Below are 27336 nucleotides of genomic sequence, written 5' to 3' on the forward strand. Positions count from 1 at the left end.
CCCTCAGCGCCCTCTTCCGTGTTTACGGGGCCGGGCCGCCGGCCTAGGCCGCTCCGCCCCGGGAAGGCCGCTCCGCTCCGCCCCGGAGCCGGGGGCCGGCCCGGAAGCCTGGTGCCGGGCGGCGGCTGCCGCTCGCGGCCCGCTCCGGGGGGATGGAGCCCCTGGAGCCCCTGCCGGCCCCGCAGCTGGTGGCGGCGGCGCGGGAGGCGCTGGGGGCCGGGACCGGGCGGCGGCGGCGGCGGCTGCCGGCATCCCGAGCCCTGCAGCTGGCCGGGGAGGTGCTGGCGGTGGCGGCGGGGCTGAAGCCGGCGCTGCTGTACGACTGCGGCGCCGCGGGCCCCGCCGAGCTCCGGCGCTACCTGGCGCGGCTGCGGGAGGCCGGGCTGGCCCCGCGCCGCCTGCACCTGCTGGGCGCCGGGGGCTCGGCGCTGCTGCTGCACCCCGGCAGCGCCCGGCGGCGGCTGGAGGCCGCGCTCCGCTCCCGCCCCGGGCCCTTCGTGGACGTGGCGGCGGCGAGGGGCGGCCCCGCTCTGTGCGGGCCGGCCCAGGCCCAGGCCATCAGGGGCCACCTCGCCGCCCTCCTGGCCCACCTGGAGGCCGCCGAGGAGGCCGCCGCCGGCCCCGTCTCCTGCAGCGAGGTCGTCCCCGCCGGCTGGAACCTCTGCACCGTGTTCGGGGTGCTGCTGGGCTACCCGGCCGCCTACCACTTCCCCGCGGAGGAGGGCGGCGAGAACTGCCTGGCGCTGACGCCGCTCAGGGTGTTCACGGTGTGGGCTCGCTGCCCCCGGATCCAGGGCGGGCTCGCGGTGCAGATTTACTCCTTCAGCATCCCCGAGAGCCTCCGTGAGGAGTTGCGGGAGGTGCTGGACGCCTGGTGCGACGACCTGAGGGACAATTTCCGCGCACAGAGTGACTTTGTGGACCTCTGCATTTCGAGCGAGGTGGTGTCGCTTCCAGCGGTGGCCTTATAACACAAACACATGCTGACTTTCCACTGTATGCCTCACGTGCCTCAGGGAGCGAGGTGAGAAACTCACCGAGAGGCTCTCGAGAGGCCCCAAGCCCTGGGGGCTGTGCTGTGGCAGTTTGGGCCCCGACTGCTCAGGCCAGTTGCTGCAAGTCCACACACATCCCAAGTATGTGGGTGAATGCACCCAGAGCTGCTCCACAGCCTGGATCCTGACTGTGCTCTGTCGGGTATATTTATTTGTGGCAAACAACTGGAGATTAATAAAAAATGGTAACACTACATTTAAAAAAAAAAAAAGTTTATTGAAGGCTCCATGCTGTATTTAGTACTCCTATGATGTGGTCTCACACACCTCAGCTGAGCCTGCACTTGAACAAGGGATGGGTGCTGCCATAAAACTGGCTGTACAGCTCCGAAAGGGGATGAAAAACACTGTCCATTGAATTAATGTGGCGCTGACCATGAAGGAAGTGGACACAGCTGTGGGGATGCTGCCATGAGACAGGCTGCTGGCAGGCTGGAGGAATGGTGGCTGAACTTGGGCCAGGCAGGCCGGTGGTGGGGAAGCTGCTTGGGATGGGTGGTTCATGGGGGTGATATAGAAAGCCCCTCTGAGCACCAGTTCTTTGTCAGACAGCATTAAGAAATGGTCCAGGGTTCTGTGTTTCCCATGCACAGAGACAAAAAATGAAGGGAATTGAGTACTTCTCTAAACATATATATATGGTTCCCAAACACATGGGACAAGGGGTCCCTGCTGCCCTGTCTCTCCCACCCCCCATGAGCTGTTTGAGTGTCAGTTTGAGTGGTTTTGTCCCTCAGGGCAGGAACTGGGCAGTGCAATCTTGAGCTGAAGAAGAATAACCAAAGCAGTGAAGGGAAGGGGCAATCTCCCTGTGTCTATTGGAGCCGTGTCAGTTTGCCTGGAGTGAGACCAGCCCAGGATATGAACCAGATAAGTGCAAGAGCAGCAGAAGGTGCATCGCCCGTTGCCGCTGGTGAAGCAGAAGTCAGTTCTGAACAGAAGTCGTTGAGAAGGTGCCTCACGGTCGGTAGTTTGCGAGGAAGGCAGCCATGGCCATTGCTATCACTGCCAGCAGAAGAGGGAGCCAGTTACCACGCTGTCTCTGCAAAGAGAAGCAAGCGTTACCAGGAAGTTGGTGGGCAGAAGAAACTTCTCATTGTTCCTAACAGACGTCATTCATCTTTAAACACAGCCCAAATAAACGGGAGAATTGTCCCAGACAAACGTGGAAACAAACAACAGGGAAGCTCTGGGAACACGTGCTGCGGGGCTGGGGCGAGGAACGTCTCCCACCTTCGCCGGTTTGCTCTGGACGTGGTTGAGCTCGTCCCGGCACTGGCGCAGCCTGGTCAGGCAGGAGCGGTACTCCTCGCTCAGGGCCTCCAGCTCGGCGCGCAGCTCCTGGCACTGCAAGGGGACGTTAGCGGGGGCGTTAGCAGGAGCGAGCCCCGCGGGGCCGGGCACACCGAGACCGGCAGGGCTCCCGCAGCAGCCGTGGCTCTTCGCCTGCGCACGGGCAGCCTGGTGATGGGGGATTTTCACTTCTGCCACCTGTGTGCCCACATATACCTGCACAGGACAGAGCAGATTTCAGTGTTACATGGTGACACAGGCCATGCCCTGGTTATTCCCGTCCCGTGACCTGTTTGCTTTCGCTGTCATCTTTCATGGGAGAAAACAGCAATAGCTATTTTTTTTCTGACCACGCATGTGTAGGTCAGGAGGAAGAATGGGGTATAAAATCATGGGAGGGGGTTCATTTTGCTCTGTGAGAGCAGTGGGACATATGGGGCAGGTGCCTCAGTCATGCTGCACATCCCCAAATCCCGGAGAGCACCCTCAGTCCCAAACACCCACACGGTGCAAGACTCTGGCACCTCCTGGGTGCCGGCTGCCCTGCATCCCCAGCACCTGCAGCTGGTCCCCGCATCTGGTCCCTATTGCTGGGGTTGCACTTTACAAACTCCGTCCCCAGCTGCGGCAGGGTGATGCCTGCTACCGCTGGTGCTCTCACTGGGGTCGGGCTGTAGGACAACTCCTCTTCCTGTGCCGTTCTCAGGTCTGCTATGCAATGTTGCAAATCTTATTTTCGTAAATCCCCATTACCTAAATTGTACTGTAAGAAATAGAGGACTGTTGGTGGCGGGTAGAGGGCGCAGTTAGTGCTGCTGGTTTTGTGTCCTGAAGTAGTCCTTAATATGGAAGAGAACCTGCAAGAGGTCAGGAAACTGAGTTTTTTGTGGTCAAGTTTCATGTTGTTGATTTTGTTTGTTTGGTTTTTTAGTGTTAGCAGACCCTTCGTGTTATTTGTGAACCTTTTCTTTTCCTCTGGTTCATTCGTGCTCAAGGCTTCAGCTCTTAAAGCGTGGCTTTGGCTTTTCCCTATTTCTCTCCCTGAACTGGGTTCACCTGCAGAGGCTCAGCCGGAGCTGCTGAAGCAGTGGCCTTGCTCACAAAGCCGCTCGGTGCCCCCGCCTTGTGCACACGTGCTGTGGGCTTTAGCTGAGGCTGGTATCAAAAGAAAAATTCAGCAAAGGTAATCCTTGGAGCAAGTACCAGGAGCAGTCTGGAGCTCCGGCTGCCTTCAGCAGCTTTAATGGGTTGTTTTCCTGCTCGCTCCTGGGAGCTCAGTCCCTAGCAGGGTGACTCCATCCCAGCCGTGACTCAGTGCTTCCTCACCTCGTTCTCCTTTGCTGTAAGCTGGGATGTCCTTTTCTGTATCTCAGCCTTCAGGCTTTCTTCTGCCTCCTCCTCAGGGTGCTTTAACAGAGCATTTTGTGTTTCCTTGGCAGGAGTGAGAGGTGGGCTCTGCGTGGTGAAAACCTGATCTAGAAAACAGTCAGGCTTCTGATGAGAAACAGGTCCTGGCTCTCAGTTCGTTTTGTATCTTGTATACTCAGCACAGTTTAAAGATAATATTTGCGTGCTATGCACAGAGAGGAGCTGAGTTAGTTATCATAGGCTTGCCTCTCCTGCAGATGCAAGTTAATAATCTTTAGAGGAGTATTTCCTAGTAGTTGCCAGAAATGGAAGGGAGGGAGAGTTAAAATGCCTTTTATTGCTTCAAGTACAACAGTAATTGCAGTTACAAACTGGAATCTATCTATAAATCTATATATTTTTAAAAAAGTATAGCCACTGAAGTAGAATTTGCAATGAAATCCCTTTATTTTTTTAAGTGCTTGCCATCATAAATACACTTGAATTTTAAAGTTAACTAACAAAATATAACTAATTTCACACAGTTTTAAAATAATCCTTTATTCTAAACAAATAAAGACTTCTCCTAGAGTCACTTTTAACATTCCCATGTCCAGCTAGAGGAGTGCTAGATGGGAGTTAGAAAGTTTGCTGACCTTTCCTTTGCACCATCGCTTCCTGCATTTGCCGCTCGTTGGTCTGGTTCTGCATCAAGTCTGAGAACACAAAAAGTCACCGTCACTGGCCGCAGCACCAACGCAGGTCTTTTGTGCTGTGCTTCTTTGTGTTACTTACTGTGCAAGTGGCTGATCGTTGCCTCCAAGGATAGCTTCTGGCTTTGTAATGTTAGCTTCTGATTTTGTTCTTTTTGCAGTTTACCTGAAATAATAACAGTAAGAAAACCTGAAATAATAACAATAAGAAAATCAAGGTTGATACAAATCTCCGTGTATTTTTATGCAAGTATGGCAGATTTCCCTTTCTCCAAATGCGTAAAGTGGAGTGGCTATTGTTGGGTGCACTGAAATTTAATCTCTGAAGGAATGTAATTTTTAGCTATTAATTGCACTTGCAGTTTTGGTAGCTTCTTCTAGTGTATCTTAAATCATGAATAAATTAATTGAATGTACTTTAAACCTGTTTGAGTGAGACTATTATGAAAGCTGAACTGCCACCCATCTAGTGTTCGTTAATTCTGTTTTAAAATAGCCATGCAAAACATTTACTGATCTTTGACTTTCTAGGTTTCCCATTCCACTGTTTCTTCTTGGGAAGTCACTTGGCTTTCCTGAAACACCTCTAATCTGGTTGGAAACTACTCTAGGAGCTCTTTTGGAAACCAGAGGCTCTCTGCAAGCTGAGATGTGCAGTGCATTCAGAGGAAGATTGTTCTGGGTGTGCTTGGCTGTCAGGATCAGGCCTTTATGAGTATTTGCTTTATAGCTGCCCTCTGAGCGGCCCCGTCCCCCTGCGCGGTACCTTCGATGGTGCTGATGTGCTCAGCTTGGAGCTGGTTGTCCTCCTGCAAGGCGCTCGCGTGCTGCTGGAGCTCGGCGTGTTCCTGCTGCAGGCGGTCCAGGGCCTGCTGGAGCTGCTCGTTCTGCGCCGCCGTGTGCTGGGGCGAGAGGAGCCTGGTGTCAGCGGGGGCACGTGGGGGGGCACCCGAATTGAGGAGGATGGAGTAATTGTGCTCCACCAAAGTGTTTTTTTTTTTTTTTTTTAAATTAGGTGGAAAAAGCGGGCTCAGTGGGCGATGGTGCCGTTCCCGCAGGGGAGCTGACGTACTTGCAGTTTGCTTTGCAGAACGTGGAGGTTGCTCTCGAGCTCGCTCTGCGTCTTGGTCATCTGGGTCCACTCGGCTTTGAGCGTGGTGTAGTGCACCTTCCAGAGGGCCAGGTCCTCCCTCGTCACCTCCAGGCATCTCTGGGGGAAGCGGGGACTGCACGTGGACCTGCTGCCCGTGGGACTGTGCCGCGGGAGGCCAGTGGGAGGCCAGCCTCACGCTGCTCCAACCTGGCGTAACCTGGCATGGATCTGATGCTCTTGGGTGGGCAGAGGGGTTTGCTGCAGGGGTGGCTGCTGCAGGCTCACTGCTGGGCAGCACCTGCGGCTCTGAGCCTCTGTGGGGATGGGGAAGGCCGGTAGGATTTGGGACACGCTTTGGTTAGCGTCCCGAAAATACTCGCCAGCAGTTTGCTTTGACCCGCAGGATGCCTCCTGGGGAAAAGCTGTTTTGATGTTAAGTCACACCAGAGAAAGCATCTCCAGAGACCTCACGTGCTGGATGCTGCGTGTGGCTTGTGGCTCGGTGGGCATGGGGAGGGGATGGGGTGAGGAGCGGTGCAGGGAAGGGAACACACTTCCAACTGCCGCGCAGCGGTGTGTCTCCAGATGTGCTGTTCTTAATAACCTGATGTGGGGCTTATGTGAACACTGGTTGGCACTAAACTGACCTTGCTCAGTAACTTAAAAAACAATCAGGTGTAAAACACGTCTCTTACCTGGGAGTTTTGCAGCTGTTGCTCTGCTTGGAGTTTGTCCTCGAGCATCTTCTGAAGCGCCTCCTTTGCCTTCTGCTCGTAGGTCTGCTTCTGGTCCTCCATCTCTATCAGGATCTTCTTCACGCACTCCTTTGAGTAACTCTTTAATGGAGGAACAGAAGTGCTCAAAGGGTCTTATCTGGCATATTCCTGATCTTGCTAAGCCTGAATGTTAGCAAATCCGCAGTGTGTAAGCGCTACTGTTAATTTACTGTGAAACATTGCTTCAGCAAAGAGGAGAAATACTTTTCAGATCCATATCTAATCAGATTGCTCTGGAAACTGAGACCCGACCTAATTACATGATTCAGTATTTCATTTTCATGCCTTTCTTCAACCGTGTTTGTTTCTCAGAGAATCAGGCATTACCTGGGTGCAGGCCTGCAGCTGATTTTCAAGGGCCCTTAGTTTGCACTTCAGTTTGTCTTCATTCAGCTGACCCTGGGGAAAAACAATTGGCCCAGCGTGTGTAAATCACAAGTTATACAATATGCCTCTGATGTTTTTGTTAGCTTGTTTGTTCTCTTTCCCCCTTTTCTTCTATATTGTGGCTAAATTTGGTCAAAATCTTTTCAGTGCTCTGAGTTCAAATAATCCTTCGCAATCCCAGAATAGGTGGGTTACGGGGGAAGCAAAACCTTTACGCATTGGAAAACCCTGTGGAAGCAGAGTGTGGGCGCCTGCAGTAGGAGAAGCTAAGAGGAGGCGATTTCAGCCAGGCAGGATGGGGCTGTGGGACACACGGCTGCTGTCTGTCCTGCAGGCCGTGCTCCCTGCTCCTGCCCGTGCCGCTCGGCGCCTGCAGCCCGGCGGGTTCCGGCTCTGCTCCTGCTGCTGCCGTTGGGAAACGGCCCGGGTCTGCGTTGTGACATCGAGCAGCTGGGCAGGGGGACGGATGGCAGCAGTGGTGATTCATTTTCCCTATTATCATCTCCTCTCAGTGTTAGTCAGACTTTTTACTTAGGTTTTGTGTAACCAGACTGCATGCAAATTCAGATAAAATTTCTAGCAAAGGGTTCACGTAGGCTGTTTTTCCACCACTGATACTGAGAACATCGGTATCATCTCTGCTTGCTGCTGTTTGAAGTCAAGCCTCTGAATAAGCAACTCCTTGATGTTACGGGAAGAGCTGTCAGACCCAAGCAAAACCAGACTCTCTGGTGTCTTAGCACTGTTCAGATTTGCACAGAAGTCAGTTTACAGTCCCAAAGAATAAAGCTTCCCAGTTCAGTTAATACAATAAAACCTGAAGGCTATATCCCCTTAGAAAGTAGGTGGAATTTTGAAGAGCATTTTTAAATGCGGAATATTATGCCTAACTTTGCTCTGCAGTTCATTTCGTTCTGCTCTCCGCAGAGGTTCACAGGGGAGGGGGGTGGCGGTGGTTCACAGCCCTTGTGCACAGATGTAAATGACTGTGCAAAGTACCAGGCAGTGGAGCACCAGGCCCTTCCTATGCTTGGGAGCAGAAGTGTGCTGGCAAACTCCTTTAATGAGGATACAGCTTACAAACTGGTGAAAGAACATACGGTATTGAGATTTCCCTAAATGGAACAAACTGCCTGTTGCCAGAACAGCATGTCGGCGAGGGGCGAGTGGGTTTGTGCACATGCGTGGGAGGGCATGAGAAGTCGTGCCTCTGACCAGAAAAGTTGTGTGAGCTAATCTTGGGCAAGCCCTTGTGCTGATGATTATGGACATGAAAGGAGCTGGTTTAAAGCACCACCACTACCCCCAGAAAAAACCATCCCAAACCACCCCACAATAACAAAACCTTATTGCTACCGCTGTCAGAGGGCGGTTGTTTTTTTCCTGTCTTCTGCAGTGTCTCACTTGATGCTGTCTTGAACACCACCTGAGGATCCTTGCATGAGAGCCCAAGGACAAAAACGCAGTCAGAGGAGAGGACTGGGGCTGGTGTTCAAAATGTGGCCACTTCTGCAAATGCTGGATTTGAATTCACCAAAGCCCTCGAGTCTGAAGTTACCAGACTGGGCAGCTCCGAAACCTTTGCTTGAAAACTATTCTGCATTTCTCTGTGGCTGTCATCTAAGTGCCATATACATCTTTAAAACTGTTTTTAGCCAGCAGCTGCAGTGGTCTGGCTGTCCTGTGACTGGTGAATTTTCTCTGATACTCCTTTCTGTTAGCCATTTTAAATAGCTGGTTTAAAGCGATAATTTTAAGTGCTGTTTCTGGAGGACTTCCGTTTTGCCCAAACTTGATGCCTGTGCTAGTAAAATGGGTCCAGAAAGTCACAGTAATGCACAGGATATGACAAAGGGCTTAAAATCAGCATGGCTCTAAGGCATTTCCAAGAGCCAGGCTCAACTTTAGAGCTCAGAAAGGGAAGCAAATGATTTAAAGGAATAATTTTCTTTAAGAAGAGAACAGCTCAGAAGCAACTGCTCATAATAACCGTGGGGTGACTGACTTAGCTTCCTGCACCTGGCAGTGTTTTTGAATCAATGAAGCAAGTTCTACAACCGATGGGGTCCGAGTGCCGGACCTGTGGTGGGACAGGCTCCAGCCTGGAGGTAAAACCGCGGGGAGGAGGAATGGGGCACCCATCCCTGCGGGGTAACGATGCTCCCATCCTCCTGCACAGCATTCATTTGCTCCATCAAACCAGAAACACCCAGGAACACGAACAATAACTCAAAAACAACTGTGTGGCCATTTCAAGAGTTACTGCTGGCTCATTGGGAAGGATTTAAAAGCTGCTGCAGCACACATGGGGCATCCCACCCGGACACAGCTCGCGCTGCTGGACCCGTCCGCGCCTCCCGAGCAGCCCCTGCCCCTCTGGCCCCCTCCCAGCACAGCCCCTGCTTTCCCCCGGTGGCTGCGGAGCCAGCAGTGAGTTACTTTTTAGTCCTTGATGAAAGGTTGAAGGCAAGAGGCAGCAGCAAAGCCTCCCTTCTGCAGCAGAGATAGCAAGAAGCAAAGTGCACCCACCTGTTTCTAATCTGAGGTTTCATGGCTACTTCCTGCAGTGTGTGTCAGTGTTTTTTCCTGCTCGCATTATATTTGAAGAAGCAAGCGAAGGCGGAAGTTTCTAACCACAGTACATCTAACACATTTTTTTTTACAGCATCTCATCCTATCGTTTGCTTTTCTGCCCCAACAGAACCTTCAAACCATTTTTTTTTTGATGGCACAACAAACGGTATATTAATAGTTGATTTAATAACACTACTTAAAGCACTTCACGGGTCACCATAAAATGAGTCCTAAAATTCATCACCTTCATCTTACCTCCTGACACAATGAGGAGGAGAAGAAGCCCTAGCTCAGTGCTGCCTGGAGGATTTTGACTGAGCTGTGGGGAAAGGGCTCGATGCATGGCCACAGTTCAGCAGCATACCCCAGGCTGGGCAGGTGCTCCAGTTTGGAGCAGCTAAAATTTGTATTTTGGCCAGGAAAATTTGGTTCAAAATGTTTAAGACTTGACTGGGAGAAAAACAAGGTGGAAGGTGGTTGCTTGGATTCACTCTTTTTTTTCCCCCCCTACTTAACTACTTCTACTGTCTTTTTACTTGAGCAAAGGTGGGAAAAACAAGTGCTTAAAAAAACTCAGAACTTTACAGAAGAGAAGGGTTTTACACCTTCTGTTAATCTGAAAGCAAGGTAAATGCTGTTGCAATTTTTTTGTGGGGGATGAAAGGGAAAAAATCAAGCAACATAACCCCCTAACTTTTTTCTGAGTTTGTGTTCAACCTGCCCTGAAAAGGAAGGGGAGAGCAAGGAAGGAGGAAAAGCAAGCGGCTGCTTCCAATCTGGCACAGTGCCTCGTCTTCCCGGTCGCAACGTTGCTGCATTTCAGACCCGCAGCATCTCCAACCTGTAAAGCACTGAGGCCAAGCAGAGCTAGAACTTGGAAAAGGAGGCACGTGGAGTTTTTTGCTGGCATGGGCAAGCCGGTCCCTGCCGTGGCAAAGCCTTCCCCAGCCCCAGCAGCCGCCTGGTACCTGCCAGGATTTTTCGGAGGCTTGCAGCAGCGTGGAGAGCAGCTCCTGCAGGATCACCATCTTCTGCTTCAGCAGCAGCTCGCGGTGCAGGGCCTCCTGTGGGGAAGCGAAGCGGGGTCAGGCAGCCCCATGCCTGGCTCCTGCCCCATGCCCTTGGGGCTGGGGGTGTCCCTGGGTCCGGCAGCTTGTCCGTGTGCTTTCTTGGCAGCATTAACACTGGGCACGTGGCACCCCTTTGATTAATAACAAATAAACGTATGGCTGTACTTGCTCGAGGGCTGCTGCTCTCCAGGGAAGCACTTATGGTGCGTGGTGCCTACCTTCAGGTAGCTGGACAGCTGTATGATTTCCTGGAAGGGAAAGGGGAAATGTTTCAGTCCACGGGATTGTTTCAGTTCATAAACATCTAACGAACTGGCTGCAAAATCCAAACGTTTCAAAATCAAGTGCAGTTAACAGAGGGCTTCAGAGCGCACAGGGAGGGCCGGACCCTGCTGGGGTGGGTTGGCTTCTTCCTCCGGGGAAGCGGAAATGCTTTCTGCAGTTCCTTATGGCATCTTTGCCATGCAGCGCCTGGAGTAGCTGTGTCGTTATTCAGGAAGCCATGGAAATTTAGCACCAGTTGGTGTTCTGGTCAGAAATTTTAGAGATTGTGCTCTTTTGCAGGAGTTCAAGTCTAGTCATAATCCATGTGTTTTGCTTACCTTATTTAAAACCGCTGTTCCACAGCTGAAATAGAAAAAGAAAGCACGTAAGTGAGGTGAAGGTGAGGCAGGCTTCTGAAGCAGCCCATAGCCCGGGCACCAGCCTCTCCCCCCGGACGGAGCAGCGCGTGGATGCTCGCGGAGCGCACGCAGGGAAGGGGCACGGGCTGGGCCCTGCGAGGCGGCCTCGTGGGGCCTGAGCCCGCAGCACGGGGCAGGCGGGGGGATGCGGCTTACTCTGTCTGCTGGCTCGAGTCTTTCACCGCTGTGCTTGTGAGCGTCTGAGTTCCTGTGAAAATAAAGCGAGAGGATGTGCCCGACACCCTGCCATGGAGGGGCCCTGGAGCTCTTCTCTAGACTCTCCAAAAGGGCACAATGTCTGGGCGGGGGAGGTAGATGCTTAACCAGTGCCCAGCCCAGCAGGGACAAGAAGCAGAGAGCTGCTGGGCTCAGGGGGAAAGAGAAGTGTAATTCTGCAGCCAGCAGTTAGCCCGCATGCCCCAGGATAACTGGGGGCAACTGCAGGGAGCCCTGAGCACAGAGCACCTGCTGGGGAGCTCTGCTCACTGAGCTGCGGGCCGGCTGACGAGGAGATATTCCTAACGCCTGCAGCCTGGTGGGGATGCTCAGCCCGGGATGGTAAAGCCGCGGGGCTGCAGGAGGTGCCGAATGGCCCCGTGGAGACTGCGGGGCTGGAGGAAAGCACTCAGCTCCTGTCCTGCGACCACTGAGCATCCCTCACCTACCTTGGGTGTTTGTGGAGACGCGTGGCCCAGGGGTGGCTTCTGCCGAAACGTCGAGGGGGCTGCCGAGGCCGAGCGGGGAGAGCACGGGGGGGTATGCGGGGTGGCTCCACGGGCGCTGGAACAAGAGGGTGGCTTGTGTCAGGGTCTCTCTGAAACAGAGGGCTAGGAGTTGTGGCTGGGTCAGGATTTGTACCTCCAGTGGCCAGGGAAGAGCATCAAAGAGATGCTGAGAAACCAGGGCTGTTTCCATGTGGACCTGCTGGTTTGGCTGCAGCAGCACCAAAACTCTGTAGGGGAGCAGGTGAAAGCCTGCTGGGTGGACCAGGACAAGGAACCCTGAAGTGCCTTGATGTTTTTGGAAAGGATGAGGACCTGCAGGGGCTGGGTCCTGGCTGCCATGGAGCAGAGCTCTGCTCCCCATGGCAGTGAGTCCTGGACGGAAACTGCACAGGGGCTGTGTGTGTGTGGACGCCTGCCCTGAGTTCCTGCGGCCTGGTGTGCGATTAAACCCCTGAGCCAAGTGGCAGCGGGAGGTGACTGCTCTCCGTGCCCACGTGCTGCAAGGGAAGCTCGAGGGTGTCCTGGTGTCCCACTGGCACCTCGCCTTCCACTGTCTCTGCTCGCGTAAGTTCACAAAGCCCCGGGGATGAACTTGCACCATGCCAGGGGAATTATTCATATATTATTCATATATTTGCATGGGATACAAATTTAGAAGGGAATCTGTTTGACTCTGGGGTGTCTTGCATCGCACCTTTCTGTAAATATTCTGACTCTCGGGGTTGCCGTTAGCTGGGCAGCACTGGACAGGCAGTGGGACCACAGAGTGTCCTCGCTCCCGATAAAGAAGGTGCTGGGGGAAGCCAGGTGTTCAGAGTGCAGTTTTCATGAGGGAAAAGTAATTTATGTAAGCGCAAAACTAGTCTGGCAGCTAGGACGTGGGGCTGTATTTAGAGGAATGGCAGTAACACTCCATCTGGTTCAAGTTTAGCTTGGAAAACAGGAAAGGAACGCACTGGGAGGGAGGCATCACTGTTTACCCTTGCCTGACTCCGCAGCGTTAAGGAAACGCGAGGTTTTTGTGGGTGCATTCTCACTTTGCACTTTGGCTTGGGTCTCAATGCAGCTGCAGTTGGCGAGCAGCCGCCGTGCTGCAGCGGGCACCGGAGGAACGGAGCTGCCCGTGGGGCTGGTGTTACCTGCAGCAGGCCGGGCGGGCTGGGGTCCCCTCGTGCACGGGGGCCCCCGGGAGCCCCCACCGCGGTGCTCGACAGGTTTCTCCTCCGGAGGAACTCGCGTTGCCTCGGGCTCTGCGGCAGCTCCTCCGCTGCCCGCCCGGGCCGGCGGCAGCTCGGCGGGTGGCTCCGCCGCCGCAAGGCCTCGCGCGTCTCGTGCCGCCGCTCGCACTTCTCCTCGTAGCTCTCGCCCGCGCGCCGTGGCCGGGCCCGCTCGGGAGGGCTGATCATGCTGGGGCTGCGCTGCCGGGCCACCACCACAGCCCTGCGGACTTCGTCCTGCCAAAATCAAGGGGCAAGACATGATTTGAGTGAAAAACAAGCATTTCTGAGGCTAAATAAATGTGACATATTTGTAGACAGACTAATTCTGGAGTTCTTGTCCAGTGGACGAGAGTGGTGTTCATGGAAAATGAGCTCGCATGTGCTGACAACATAAAACATCCCGCTCTGGTTTTGCTCCTCAGTGGGGTGGCTGCTGACCCAGGGGATGCTTGGAGCAGAATTGCAAACAGTGAGCTCAAGCTCATGAAGTTGCCTTCACTACCAACTAGTAGTGCTTCCACAGCTTCCTCTGGGAGAACTGTTTTCCCGATAAAATAAAATCCCTCTGTTGTTCAGACTAATTTTTGTGTGCGTGCTGTTACCTTTTTTTTTTAGCCAATCGAAGGAAAATGATAGAAACACAGGAAGAACAATAGCTGCTGCTGTTTCTGTAGTAAAGTTTTAAAGCGTGCCTATCTTTTGCCCTACTTTTTCAATAGCTCCAAAAATAGCCTCGCCATTGAGTAATTCACGCCTCGAGCAGTGGTGTTGCGTTTCTGAGTGGTGGCTGCCTTCCTGTGCGCAGAGGGGCCAGGAGCAGCCAGCGGCTGTGGGCCCGGGGGTGTTTTGGGGTGCAGAACCTGGCAGCGCCCTGCAGGTTGGGGTGCCCCGCTCCCCAAAAAGCCCAGCTGCCGGGTGCTGCTGTCCTCCAGCTTTGCATGGCTGCCAGACACCCATGCTTTCATTTTTACAGGGCTTTGGTTGTATTTGGACCTTTGCCTCTGCATCAGTCAAAGAGAAAGCTGAGGGATAACTGCCTGCAGCTGCCTGTCCTTCCTCCCTCGAGCGAGCATCGCATCCCCTCCTGCCCCTCACCGATCGGTGGGGAAGGGGCTTGCCGTTCTGGGAGCACAGCTGGGAGGGCCCCGGGCTCTGGTCCTTGTCCCTAGTCAGCCTGGGGCCATGTTGCATGTGGGGTTTTGTTCTCATGTTTAGCAAGCCATGTTAATGTAGGAAGGAGGGAAAAAAAAGAAAATTCATTGGTGTCATTCTGTCTCAAGCAATTAGGAAGTCATTACATCTAATGGGAGGGGAAAATGTGAGCAAGTAAAAACCCATTTACGGATGTAACACTTCCATGCCTTTTAGTCTGCAGTAAGATCTGCTCCTTTGGTCTTTTTGCTGTTGGGATGTGCCATCATACAGGCACGTCGCTAGCACCCACTGCTCACCGCGGGGCCTGCGCTCGGTGCTGCCGGGGCCGATCCTGCTCGGGGCTCGGGAAGCTCCAGCAGCCCGCAGCTGGCAGCACGCTGCCGCGAGCGCACGGCCCGCCGGGGCGTGGGGCCGTGGTGCCCTGCAGCCGAGCGCTTCTGAAAGAGGAGGCGGCGCTTGCTGAGCTTTGCATTCATATTTGTTTGCATATTCCGCTCTTTGAAGCTTCAAATGGCTTCTGAAGCGTCTCTAATTTTAGCTTAAGCTTACTGAAGGGTCCCACCAGTGTTGCGCTGTTTGGGTGTTTCTTACTGCGATGCACTTTGAGCTGAAGGGGTCTGGGGCCACGAGAGGCTAAGCAGCTTATCTCCATGCAGCTTTCGTGTCCGTACTGTAATGACCCTGCTGTGCCCAGCTGGGCCTTTCCCCTCTGTGCTCACACGCCTGCGTCCCCTCGCCCGGTGGGCACGGCAGGGCCAGGCGAGCAGCTTCCCGCCAGGCTGCCCTGGGCACCCACCTGCACCCCGCAGCACGCTGCCTGAACGCCCAGCAAGCTGCACAGCTTGGGACAAAACACGTATCTGCAGACAAACCTGCTCCGACCTCTTCAGGACATGATAAAAGTGGTTTTTTTTGATTCGGTTTTCGTAATTTCAGAAGTGGCCTAATTGTATGGTGCACCCAGGCCTTGGCCATCCGGCTCCTTCGGTGGGAAGCAGCGCGGCCCCGCTCCCAGCCCGCCCGGCCATCCCACCGACGGCTTTCACAGAGCCTCGGTTAACTCAAAATGGGCTTTAAAGCAAGGTAAAGCTTAAAGAAATGCACGGTCCATTACTCACCCCAAGCTGAGCAAACTGTTGAGGCCTTCTTGACAAGCTAATACTTTATTTCCTTCTTCTGTTACCCCAAATCACCCTCTCTAATTAACAAACGTGTCCTCTATCTTTGCTTTCCAAGTTGTTAACGTTTCTTGCTTCAAGGGAAACAAACAAAAAAATTGTTTCTTGCCGGTTCATGTTACAGCCTCCCCGTGTCAATCATGTAGGCTGCGAGCGGGGTGAAAAAAGTGGAAAAAAGGTGCGCGGCGCTGAGCAGGGCAGCGCCGGCAGCCCGGTGCCGCGGGCACTTACCCGGCTCCTACTCGGCCACCGCGGAGCAGCGGGGCGAGCGCGGGGCTGTGGGGTGCAAATGCACTGCCACTGTCATCGTGGTGCCAGCGACTTCACGGTGCAGCTCCCTCGCCCTTTTTCTTTCTGTCAAACAGGAAACGTTGAAGCCGCAGCCCCGGTTCCTGTCCTGCTGGCGGGCGGGGAGGCCGGGGGTGCGCACGCCCGGCACGGGGGGACCGGGTTATCTTGGGGTGCCAAAGGCTGCGGCTTCCCTCCGCGCAGAGCCAGCGGCTATCTCTCGAGCCATCTCCCTTTATCGCTCTCTGACACTTGGAGGCTGAGCGCTGGTCCGAGGAGCTGCCTGTGGCACCGGCTGACCGAATCTCTCCGGGCTGCTTTGGGGTAAAGAAATCCAGACTTAGCCAAGTGCGGTAATGCTATTATTTGAAGGCCTCTTGCAGATTGGAAGGGAAAAAAAAAGTGTATTTCAGCAGCCGAGGAGAGGTCACAAATGGCAGAAATTCATTAAGGTCTTTAGAGAAGTGAAAGCTGTGTTAATGCAAATCATGCAGCAAGGTCGGTTTAACCAGCTGCATGCTGATAAGGGCTCTGCGCATACTCAAATGGAGAAGGAGCAAAATTCAAACTAGGGATGCCATAAAGTAATGTAAGATTTATTTTTCCAAAGACCATCCTAGAGAGGATACAGGAAAAAACTATTCCATTTCAAAGACCCTCTCCTGTGGCTTTCTCTGGTCATTTTGCACGAGTTGGCCTAAATCCCTGTTCAGGAGCCTGGTCCCCTTTGCCCTCAACCCATGCAGTTCTGCTTTATAATCCTCTTCCCCAAGTCTAAATAACTCTTGCTATTTTTTTTTTCAAAAAATATCTAATTTTAACTAGGTCACTGAAGATTTTTGTGTTTCAGTTGAGCCACTCTGAATCTCATCATCTTTCCCTCAGAAGCAGGAGGCTGTGTTCTATGGGCACAGTTGCCTTTCATGTTAATTACCTTTTACTTCATCCCCTCTTTGAGAAGGATGCAATGAAATGCAGAGAACACGTGCAGCGAAGCACACGGCCTGAGCATGCTTCCCAAACCCCTCTGTGCTTCCAGCCTTGTGAATTTCTGGCTTTTTTGGCTTTTGTGGAGCCAGGGGAAGAGAACGGCTGGTGAGGGGGAGCCCTGCTGCACGCTCCTCTTGATCAGCAGAGGCCGGCTACAAGCGTCCTAACTAAAAGAGATGTTCTTGTGCGATGTCGTCGTTTTCTGGTGTCCCGTCTTGCATGGGCAGCTCCGGAGGGGCCCCGTGTTCCCAGCTGTGCTGTCTTCACAAAGCGTCTCCACGTGCCGTTTTGGGGTGGGTTTTTCTGGAGACACTGCTGCGCGTGGGGCGCGTCGGTGCGGGGCCACCCCGGGCACTTGGAGCCGCGCTAACGCCCCGACCCCGGGGAGCCGGCCGGGGGCACCCCGGTGCCGTGGGGCGGCGGTGCTCTCCTGACATTTTCCACGATGACATTGCTCCTGATGAGGGTGTCGAGCAAGTCGGGGGCCAGGCCGCGCAGGAGCAGCATCCCGGTCACGATGCTGGGTGGGTAGTGCAGCTCGCGCTGGCGCAGGGCCCCGCTGCGGATGATCTCCAGCGCGCACTCCTCCTTGGGTGACGGGGCCGCCCTGATGGCGTGCGAGACCACCCGCATCGCGCTGTCTGGGGGGACAGAGAGCGGGAGCCGGGTCACACCGGGGCTGCTGCGGGCACCAGGGTGCCAGTAGCTTCTCCTAACAAACCCCTAAATGCTGGGGATTGGGTCTGCTTGGGTATGGAATAGCTGCAAAATGATAGCAATATCCTTCCCGCTCCTCTCCCTCTCCTGAGGATAAATCTCCACCTCCCGTGAGTTTACTGCAAAGGTAGCAGAGTCAAAGGTTGTTTTGTTTTGTGTTTTCTTTTTTTTTTTAGTGCTGAGGCTCCATTTCCCAAATTGCACAGGGCAGAGGGCTGGTGAAGCCCCGCACTGGTGGTGCTGGGCTCGGCTCTGCCTGGACGTGCCCTCCCCAAGCCACGAGCCCCAGTGGCATCGAGCTTACCTGTGTCAATGAAGCCCAGGATGCAGAGCGTGATGGAAACATTGACGTTGTCTATGATGAACTCATGTCGCAAGGAGCTGAAAAATCCTTCCAAGGCAAACTTTGTTGCAGAATAGGGAGCAATAAACGGGCCACCGGCTTTACCTGCGGCAAAGGCACAAGATCAGTGTTCATGTGTGCTGGGCAGGCACAAACCTGCACGGCTCTCCCCTCCTCTTGCCCTTCAAGTAGCTACGATACTGTGATACAGGATCTCTGAGGGCAGGGGCTGTAAAAGCCCAGAGCACTTGTATCGTGCATTCAGGATGTAAGCCAGGTGCTGACACTGGGCTCCCGTCGGGGTGGCTCTGCCTCACGGCCCTCATCCCCGCAGCAGGCAGAGGGAGGGACGAGGCACGGAGAGCCTGGCCCCTCGTGTACTCACCTGCCACAGACGAAACGACGACGATGCTGCCCTCACTCTCCTTCAGCATGGGTAGGGCAGTCACGGTCATCGCCACGTAGCTGAGGAAGTTGGTCTCCAGGAGCTTTCGTACGTGTTCCACATCCCCATCAAAGTAGTTGAAGTAAGAGTAGCCGATGTGATTCAGGATGAGCATATCGAGGCCTCCTGGAAGCAGAGCACCTTTGCTAGTGGCAGCCAGCATCTCAGAACAAAGCTGCTTTCTGGTGGCCGGGACGGCCCCGAAACGTGGTGTGGGAGGGAAGGGGCAGCACCCACCACTCACCCCAGGTGTTCTCGGCCTCCTTCACCACCTCCTCGGCGAACGCGGTGTTCTCCATGGAGCCGCTCACGAAGCGGGCGGACGCGGCGCCCAGCTCCAGGCACCGCTCCACGACCTGCGGCGACAGTGAGAGCGGCGCTGGCGGGGGGATTGGGGCAGGTGGGCAGCACGTCTGCCTGTCCCACAGCATCCCCCTGCCTTCGGGGGGAGACATTGCTCGAGAGAAGTTTCTGCAATGAGTTAATGGCCCCCCTGAGCTAAATATTTAATATTTATAAACAGGAATATGACTGCTGAAGTTTGATTCTGTGGCATAGTGGAAGCAAAAACTGTTCAGGCTTGGAGAAAGTGTAAGGGCTGGTCAGACCAGGAACCGGGCAGGCTGGTGGTGTCCGCAGCAGTGGCAACCAGTGGTCAAAGCTGAAGACTGTGGGGGAAGAAATGCGGTGCGGCCAGCATTGAAAATGTAATGTGGGGTGGTGTGGGGTCTCTGGCATCCCCACGTGTGTGGTCTGGGTGAACACCTGAACGCTCTGCCTGCCTGCGGGGCTCTGGATCACGGCCGTGCTCGGGGCACCCGCCTCACGCTGCCTGCGCTCACCTTCTGCAGCTTTGCCTCCGTCCGTGCCGTGAGCAGGACGTGGGCCCCCATGCGTGCCAGGTGGTACGCCATCTGCTCCCCGATGCCGCTGCTGGCTCCCGTCACGATCACCCGCTTCCCCCGGAGCATCTCTGGAGAGGACGCAGAGCTCAGAGCCGTGCATGGCCCGCGCTGCCCAGGCCCCTGCAGGCGGCTCCTCCATGCAGCCGGTGGTGCAGACCCCACCTGGGCTGCGGCCAGGTTTGAACAGGCTCGAGCTGTGTCCAGCCCGGTCAGGAGGTGCTTTCAAAAATACCAAGAGCTGATAATCATTACTGGCAAGGATTAAATGTTTAAAATTGATAACTGCTTGTTTCCTAAACTAATTAATGTGCTGAGATCTAAGAATGCAAGCCCAGAAGACCCATGCACAATCCTGTGACATTCTCCTGCATGGCACAGGGGGCTCTGACCACCTGCAGCACCCGTGTGCTCCCCCCGCAGCCCACACCCCCACACTTCGGCTCTTCCAGCTGCGCTTTTGAAGGCCCTCGAACAGCTCAGGCTGGGCTGCTTGGCTCCACGCTGCCACGTGGGCAGCAGCCTCGCCGCCTGGGGTTGCAGCCTGCCTGTTCAATCACTTACCCTCGCTGAAATTCTCAGGTGCTGAGTAAAAATACACGGCCAGCCCCAGCCCCATCAAGGGGATGACGACCTTCAGGAGCAGACCCATCCCTCTGCCAGCACCAAGTGGGAGCAGGACGGAGTGCGCGGCTCCGAGCACGGGCCGGCGGCCGTGTCAGCACGGTGAGAATTGGGCTGCCAGCGATGGCGGGGCTGAACTGGTTCTCGTCTTACACAAGGCTGCTGGTGCCTATCGGACCTTCTTTTTGTACTTCCTGTAATTTAGCAAACATTAACCTAATAGAGAGCGTTGCTTTGGACTTTAGGCTGTCCCTTTGCACCCTGCTCCTGCTGTGAATTTCAGGAGTGTTTTCTAGGGGTGCTGAAGACCAGCCCTGGAAAGCTTTCAGCTCGGTGGAGCAGTAGGTGCCTTGTTTGGTGACCGCCTTCAGGACTGGAACACCCGTGTCCCCCCAGCCCAGACCTCCTGGGACAGTCAGCTTTCTTTCTCTTCTGCTTGTGTCTGAAACCGAGTCTGAGCTTCCCTTTCTTCCTCTCTGGGTGCCACGAGGATTTATTGATCGGTGGTAATCATTGTGGTGCGGGCTCACATAAATACCTAGAGAGAGCAGGGCTGGCAAAGCTGGTGTTTCTAGATCTTTATCAGTGTTCCAGGTTTATGCTGTGTAATATCGTTATCAGTGTAATGCTGATAGTTTGCTGGGTGGTGGCTCTTAGACCTAAAAAACTGCACTCAGTCTTGAGGAATCCAGTGAGGCAGATTGTGAAAGGCAGTAAAAGAGCCAAGCGGGTGAATAATAAAGATCTTCAGCTTTCACAAGCGTTGTGTGTCACACTGCTCAGCATCTGCCCGGGCATATGGCAAACTGATTTGCAAACAATTTTCTCAGAGAAAGTAGCAAAGGGCAAAACCTGCTCTGCGTGCACTGATTTGAGCAGTAGGTGTTAGGATAAAGAGAACGGAGATGCCGGTTCCCAGTTCCCTTTAGAAAGAAACGAGCAAAATGATGCTGGGGAAGGGCCCGAGGGAGGTTTCTTGTTTCTTCATCTTGAACCAGGTGACAGCTGGAAGGCAGGCACTGGTTTTTGGTTGGGGATGTCATGGGTGTTGCTCAGGTGGCCGCAGCCAGGTTAGGTGTGAGAGCTCCGGGGTAAGGGAAGCCGTGCCGGGCTGGCTGCAGGCTTGTGCCCGGGTGTCTCCCCCAGCGAGCACCGTGCCTGGCACTGCGCTCGTGGCTGGGGGCGGCAGCGCAGCAGCTCTGCGTGGCTGGAAGGCATTTTGCTGTACAATGTTTGTGTCAAGAACTGTACCCCAAAGAATAAACTCGGTGAAAAGATTTGCATTTAATTTGGTCATTAAGCTAAGCAAAAAAATAGGCTAGAGACTGTTATTCCTGAAATGAAACAATGAAGGATTACTGCAAAGGTTCAATTTTCTGAGAACGGCGAGTCAGTGGAATTATGCCTATTTACAACAGCATTTAGTAACGGAGAAAGAGGGGATAAAAAACAAACACAGAACACACCACAGTAAGGCTATTAGGTTTTATTTAATAATTAGTTTGTTACTACTTTTCCCTAGTGTAGGGGAAGGGAATGGGTCTAACCGGATGGGATGCTGCAGGCGCGGGCACTTCCCCGCTGCCACATCCCGTACCACAGCACGGGGTTGTCCCAGCCAGGCCCTCTGGGGGCGATGCGATTACCTTACAGAAAACTGAAGAACTTTTTAAAATCCGAGCTCAGATCTCTGACCGGGGATGAGCGAGGCACAAACAAGCAGGCGCGGGGCTGCGCGGGCGCTCAGGCGGCCGGCGGGCGCTCCACGTGGTAGTGCTGCCGGACCAGGTAGTCCAGCAGCTCCGCGGCCCAGTCCCGCAGCAGGAGGGGGATTTTGGTCAAGGCGTATTTGTAGTACACCTCTCGCTGGCGCAGGGCTCCCCCCTTGATGATTTCCAGGGCGCACTCCTCTTTGGGGGCCGGGGACATCAGGAGCACGTCGGCGGCAGCACGCACGGCGTTCTCTAGCCGGGGAACAAGGGGAACTTCGGTCAGGCTTGGGCTGCCCTCCGCTTGTCCTCTCCCTGAAGTTTGCCTTGTGATGAGCAAACTGAGGGGCTGAGGAAGGCCGTCTCATTTAATTAACATGAATGGAGGTAGAGGAACTTGTGAAAGATTTACTAAAACTGGGCCTATCGGTATGCGCTTGAAAACAGAGGTAACTTCACAAGACAACATTCCTCCACGTTGTCCAACACATGCAGAGATATTCAAGCCATTCTCAGCACGTGCTCACGCTGTTGTAGCTGGTTGTTGCATCACTAGATGAGGCTAAGGGAAGGTATGTGGCTGGCACATCCATTTAAATTTGAATTTTAGGCTGTGCCAGCCTCTGTGCAGTGGCTGGAGCCCACAGAGACCAGAGGTTATTTTGCATGCCCTCGTGCTACAGCAGGGCCAGAAGAAAAGCAGTACCAGAGGCGTGGGGAGGGTAAGGAGCTGAAAACACGACGCTCGGTTCCTGCTCAGCCAGGCCAAGCGGTGCGGGTCTTACCAGTATCAATGAAGCTGAGGATGCAGAGCGTGATGGAAACATTTACATTCTGGATGCTGAATTCCTGCCTCAAGGAACTGAAAAATCCATCCAGGGCAAACTTAGTTGCAGAGTAGGGGACCGTAAAGGGAAACCCAACTTTACCTAGACACACAGAGAAGTTCCATTAAGGCACGGAAAGCTGTGCCATGTAAGCCTCTGTTTTGCACTTCATCAGATAAAGTGTTTTACCCAAAGGGAGTTTGCTGTTAGGGAAACATCATCCTGGCACCAACAGCAGGACTACAAAGCGTTCCCCTCAGGGTCCAGCTCTTTTATGGCTGTAAGTCCAACAGCGTGTCCCACATCTCCGCTCAGGCTATGAGCAGCAGGCAGCAGCTACAAAACCCTCAGAGGGGAGAGACAGAGCAAAGTTTAATCTCTTGACTCTGGATACTGAGCTAAGCTGATCACCAGAAGACCAACCAACAGACCAGCTGTGAGTGGGGACAGCTGTTATTAATTTAGTCCCCTGACTTAACAGAAGTTTATTAGGTCAGTCAGTAACTGACTCTACAAATATTTGCAGAGTGGAATATCTGGTAGGTCAAGCACTTGACCTATAGTCAGAGGACCAATGCAGCATGAAATAATTACATTTCCACTTTTCTTCACAAAACTGGAGCTATACGAGCTCCGCTGTGCTAATGAGCCCAGCACCAGGGTGTGGGGTTTAATTACGGGGCCAGTCAGAAAGCAAGCTGGGGCAATCAGATTGCATCAGAGAACAAATTCCACTGAGAAAATGTGAAAAAGACCTGTTGTTTTTGGTTACTTTGAGTGCATTAAGCAGTTCTGGTTCCTTTGAGATGCCCAGTGTCTCCATGTGCTTCCTACTTATGAAAACCAGCCCACAGTGTTTTATGACAGTCCTGTGTCCCACCTCGCTCCCACTCACCTGCCATGGATGAGACCACTACGATGCTGCCGCCGCTCTGCTTCAGCATGGGCAGGGCAGAGACCGTCATGGCCACGTAGCTGAGGAAGTTGATGTCCAAGAGCTTCTGCACGTGCCTGACATCGCCATCGAAGTAACTGAAGTACGACTTGCCGACGTGATTAAGAATCAGCATGTCTAGGCCCCCTGAAAGCAGAGGAGCAGGCATTAGTGTGTGGTGGGAGAGGGCTGCCGTGGGCAGGACGGAGCCTTTCCTGGCAGCAGAATCAATGCAAGCAAAAAATCTGGGGGTCTGAGTCTTTTGGGGTTAGTTTTTTTGGGTCAGAGCTGTGGCTTGCCATCTCCAGAGCTGGGATGGTCTGGGTGGTGGCTGCCAGCAGAAATGTGCTGGGCTTATGTGACTCGTCCTAGGCAAGAGAGCTGGTGTGACTTTTTTCCCCTGGTTGAAACACGAATAATATGGCACAAGGGAGACTGCTCTTGAGTTGTCTATGGACCCCTGCTGGGAGAGGGAGTGCTCTGCACCGAGCTGAAGTATTGCATTTCCGCAGTGATGACCCATGACCAGAGTAGCAAGGCTGCTGCGGGCCTGACGGGTGGTTTTAGCCCACAGTAGCCTGCAGTGATGAAATCCAGGATTGTGATACTGGGACAGGATGTTACGAGGGCACCGAGATGAAATCGAGAGCGCAGTTCAGCCTGCGCTGGAGCGGTGCAGGCTGGGCAGAGGGGCAGTGCTGGGCCGCAGGGGGCAGAATTACGGCAAACCTCTCCCCATCCCCATTTCTCCTGCTATTTTCTTGGCAGGTACCGATTTTTTCTTAGCGGGCACAGGGTAAAAAGCAGCGTGCTGGAGAGCTCCAGCATCTCTAACCTGCCGCTGGCTGGCGGGGAGCAGGCTGCGGACGTACCCAGTTCGGCCTCTGCCGCCTCCACCACCCGCTTGGCAAAGGCCATGTCCTCCATGCTGCCGCTGACGAGCCGCGCCGAGCCGGCCCCCAGCTCCCGGCACCGCTCCACCACCTGCGACGGCAACACGGCGCGTCAGAGACCGCCCGCACGGGGGGCCGGGCGCTGCCGCGGGGAGGGCGCCTTGCTCCCCGAAACGTGCCCCTGCCCCAAAACTGCAGCGCGGGGCTTCTGGGGGTGTTTGGAGCCTCTGAGCTTCAAAGGGAGCCTGAGAAATGATTCCTTTGGGGAACGCGTGACCCAAGGCGGTGTGGCTTTTTATCGGCGCCGTCTGTGCTGGAGCCGCGTGTGTGCAGGGCGAGCAGGAGCTGATATTTCACTGCAGTGGAATGAGGGCGTGTGTGCTGATGGAGCCTGTGCATATGGGAAGATGTGTACATAACCGAGCAAGTTCAAATATTGCAGTACGTGCTGTACGGAGTGCGTGCCTGCAGGAAAGTGATTTCTGAGTGTGCAGGAGCCCCAGAGACCGTAAGTTTGCATACCCGTGATCAGAACCGTGCACATCTGGCGTTTGTGCTGGGGCAGTTACGTGCACATGTATTTATGTGTGTACCTGTGATGTGAGATTGGCCTTCCTACGTTTGTGTGTGCGCTGCCATGAGCATGCATGTGTGAGTGCTTAGCTTGCCATTTACTTTCTGCAGCTTGGCCTCTGTCCGTGCGGTGACCAGGACGTGGGCTCCCATCCGCGCCAGGTGGTACGCCATCTGCTCCCCGATTCCAGTGCTTGCTCCAGTGACGATCACACGCTTCCCCTTCAGCATCTCTGGGGACCAAGGCACATGGGTTTAATTTATCCAAACCCTGTTTAAAAAGAAAATACCATCCCCTAATGCCCTCAAGCAGCAGTTAATTGCAAGCTGAGTGAGTCTGCCTGCAAGCCTTGTGCTCCGTCTCACACGGAGACATCTCCTCCCTCTCCTGGAAGAGCTGCACCAAGGAGCAGCTGCAGCGCGAACTGACCACAGCAACACGGGGACGGTTCTTGGCTCTTTCAGAAGCTTTTTCATGGATCAGAACACAACTTATAAACAAACACAGCTATTTTGCAATAAAAACACCCTCTAAGTACATGCTTCAAAACTTAAAATCCAACATTTAAAAGCCACGTTTATAAACTTTTTTACAGACTTGAACGTGAAGTGTTCAAAGCCCTCTCCATTTCAGAAGCCGCTGCCTCACCTGCTCCTTCAGAAACTCTTTCTGCATGTTACTTGCTCAATTTGAGTTTGAATCTCTGCTAAAACAATGCTCCATTATCAGCCCTGCCACAAAGGCTTGGACCTGGCTTGGTCCAAGCTCTCTACGGTTTCTGTGCAAAGCACTCAGATGTGCCTTTTAATATTTTACTTAAGGAGAGATTCACTTTTAATACTTACCCGGTTTGAAATTCTCCCTCGCAGAATAAAAGCAGAAGGCCAAAACCAGTCCCAAAAAAGGAATGAGAATCTTTTGCAACCGACCCATCCCTGGAAATTGAGCATGAAAGAGAAAGGAGGAAAAAAACCTCTGCAGAGCTGCTCCCGTAGGAAGCAGCAGTGCCTATCCTTCAAAACCTGTTGCGAAGGAATTGCAACTTCCAAAGCACTGGAAAATCACAGTGGGGTTGTTAAGCGAAGCAAAACCTTTGATCTGCTCCCCACTGGAGCCGGGGAGCCTCGGCCTAACTGGCAGTGCTGCTCCAAGCTCTGCCCGGCTCTTTTCATATTTCCTGTCCCTACGATAAAATGCAGAATTTCGCACAACACCCTGGAAGAGGTGTGTCTTTGCCGAACAGCATCAAGTTTCACTCGCAGAACATCAGAGGCAGCTCAGTGCAGGTGGCTGAAGCTCCTCTTTTATTCCCACTGGCGCCGGGCGTGGGCGGGTCCGACCGTGGGGGTCAGGCGTGGGGACAGCCACCGGGACCCCCTGCCCGGGGCGTCACTGCCCTGCGACCCCCCAGGGCGTCCCCATACCCAACAGCTCAGAAAAGGCTTTGCTTTGCTGAGACGGGGTTTGCTGCTGAGCTCCCTCCTGCTTGGAGTATTGCAGGAGCTTCGCAGCTTCCTCCTTACTTGTGAGTGAACGTAGTCCAAGGAAAAAACACGTAGCGTCCGCTGTCGTGCTGTGTCCGGGCAGCAGCAGGTTTGATGTCAGCGATCTTGCGTAATAGGATTAAATCATGCTCTAGCGTGGGTCTGGAGCTGGGATCTGCCTCGCGGAGTGATGGTACCTGTGGTGCTAGGTGGGGACGGGGGCTGAGCCTGCTGCGCTCCGTCCCGTGCTGCCCCAGCCCAGGGAAGCTGCGATAACCAGGCTCAGAGCCTTGTCGGTGGTGCCAGAGCTGCAGCAGGGTCTGATCCACGCAGGCACGATGGATGCGGGTGGTTTTTGTTGCTCACAGACCCCTCCACCATAAGGAACCAGAAAGAATTACTAAAAGATATATTTTTTTTAATCTATTAGAGCTTTAAAATAAAGATGGTTTAATTTAAAAACATACTTAGCAGGGCAGAGGGGCTCTCAGGTATTGATCCTGCTATAATACGTCTCTAGAGACTTATTCATGCCTTTCTACTTCAGTCTCTTCTTACCCCCTGGTAGTAAGCACTTATCCCACCTCTGGTCAGATAACAGCACTATGGTAACTGCCTTTTCCCGAGTCCTGCAGCTTTGAACTTGAGCCGTGATCATGGGGCAGCCATTTCATTCCTTGGCTTGAAAACAACAAGCCAGTTAGCCCTACCTCGGCTGAGATCTGTGTTGTGGGCAAGGGGAGAGGCTCTCTTAAGATGCTGTTTTTATTTCTGGCATTAGGATGTTGCATGGGTGGATGGGTGTGCGTGGATGCTGTTGTGGCCTGGGAGGACTGGGGGGGCCGTGGTGGCCCTGGAGCCCCTAGCCAGGGCTGTTCTTCACTGCTGTTGCCTGCCTGGATTTCCTCCCCATTGCCTGTCACCCGGCCAGGCGCTGCAGTTCCTCACTCCCACTCGAAGCTTTTTCTGGGTTTGTTTTGCTCTATGCAACTTAAGAACTTGTTTTTAACCTCTTCTTGAGGGTGGGGAGTGCAGAAAGGGAGAGGAGGGCAGGAAGAGGCAACTGCAGAGAAATATTTTCTGATCCGAGTGACTGAACTCAACCCACAAGGCTGGTCCTGGCCCCACTGCTTCCAAACCTTCCCAGCTTTACAGGCAGAGGCCGGCAGCATGCCTGGTGAGATGGAGCACTGGTGGAGGGGGAAGCAGCCTCTTGCTTCTGAAACAGCTTCACCCGAATTATCCTGGACACCTTCCCCCTGCTGCAGGTCGCTCCTGCATCGCTCCCCTGTTTGCAGCCATGTTTTCCACGGTGCAGTGCTTAGCACTGTGCTAAC

At 53.9% G+C, this 27336-nt stretch overlaps 4 protein-coding genes across 9 annotated transcripts; 1 reads left to right on the plus strand and 3 right to left on the minus strand.

Annotated features, from left to right (window-relative positions):
- The first annotated feature begins 79 nt into the window (after positions 1 to 79).
- On the plus strand, positions 80 to 1292 carry LOC308183419 (UPF0739 protein C1orf74 homolog). The gene has a single exon (XM_080569467.1). The coding sequence runs from the start codon at positions 153 to 155 to the stop codon at positions 969 to 971; it is 819 nt and encodes a 272-aa protein (XP_080425593.1). The 5' UTR covers positions 80 to 152; the 3' UTR covers positions 972 to 1292.
- TRAF3IP3 (TRAF3 interacting protein 3) lies at positions 1252 to 15985 on the minus strand. Of its 4 annotated transcripts, XM_080569442.1 has the most exons (17): positions 15501 to 15985; positions 15210 to 15343; positions 12856 to 13170; positions 11657 to 11771; positions 11148 to 11199; positions 10911 to 10935; positions 10527 to 10556; positions 10207 to 10302; positions 6605 to 6676; positions 6197 to 6337; positions 5481 to 5618; positions 5175 to 5310; positions 4491 to 4574; positions 4352 to 4411; positions 3675 to 3823; positions 2289 to 2564; positions 1252 to 2097 (listed from the first exon to the last, which is right to left on the minus strand). In XM_080569442.1, the coding sequence occupies exons 3-17, from the start codon at positions 13120 to 13122 to the stop codon at positions 2014 to 2016; spliced, it is 1725 nt and encodes a 574-aa protein (XP_080425568.1). In that variant the 5' UTR covers positions 13123 to 13170; positions 15210 to 15343; positions 15501 to 15985; the 3' UTR covers positions 1252 to 2013. The 4 variants fall into 4 exon arrangements, with proteins under 4 accessions (XP_080425568.1, XP_080425571.1, XP_080425569.1 ...); XM_080569445.1 differs by lacking the exon at positions 15210 to 15343 and having other exon boundaries at positions 2289 to 2402; XM_080569443.1 differs by lacking the exon at positions 15210 to 15343.
- A 148-nt stretch (positions 15986 to 16133) lies between these two features.
- On the minus strand, positions 16134 to 19759 carry LOC308183417 (11-beta-hydroxysteroid dehydrogenase 1-like). Its single transcript, XM_080569463.1, has 6 exons — positions 19519 to 19759; positions 18895 to 19025; positions 18297 to 18408; positions 17993 to 18178; positions 17569 to 17712; positions 16134 to 17188 (listed from the first exon to the last, which is right to left on the minus strand). The coding sequence occupies exons 1-6, from the start codon at positions 19604 to 19606 to the stop codon at positions 16914 to 16916; spliced, it is 936 nt and encodes a 311-aa protein (XP_080425589.1). The 5' UTR covers positions 19607 to 19759; the 3' UTR covers positions 16134 to 16913.
- A 1291-nt stretch (positions 19760 to 21050) lies between these two features.
- Positions 21051 to 26188, minus strand: LOC308183418 (11-beta-hydroxysteroid dehydrogenase 1-like). Of its 3 annotated transcripts, none has more exons than XM_080569465.1 (7): positions 26039 to 26188; positions 25361 to 25450; positions 24617 to 24747; positions 23921 to 24032; positions 23010 to 23195; positions 22073 to 22216; positions 21051 to 21542 (listed from the first exon to the last, which is right to left on the minus strand). In XM_080569465.1, the coding sequence occupies exons 2-7, from the start codon at positions 25446 to 25448 to the stop codon at positions 21322 to 21324; spliced, it is 882 nt and encodes a 293-aa protein (XP_080425591.1). In that variant the 5' UTR covers positions 25449 to 25450; positions 26039 to 26188; the 3' UTR covers positions 21051 to 21321. The 3 variants fall into 3 exon arrangements, with proteins under 3 accessions (XP_080425591.1, XP_080425592.1, XP_080425590.1); XM_080569466.1 differs by lacking the exon at positions 26039 to 26188 and adding an exon at positions 25607 to 26018; XM_080569464.1 differs by lacking the exon at positions 26039 to 26188 and having other exon boundaries at positions 25361 to 26018.
- Positions 26189 to 27336: the final 1148 nt, after the last annotated feature.

Source organism: Anser brachyrhynchus (genome assembly GCF_964034855.1).
Source record: "Anser brachyrhynchus genome assembly, chromosome: 27".
In the NCBI taxonomy this organism is placed as follows: Eukaryota; Metazoa; Chordata; class Aves; order Anseriformes; family Anatidae; genus Anser; species Anser brachyrhynchus.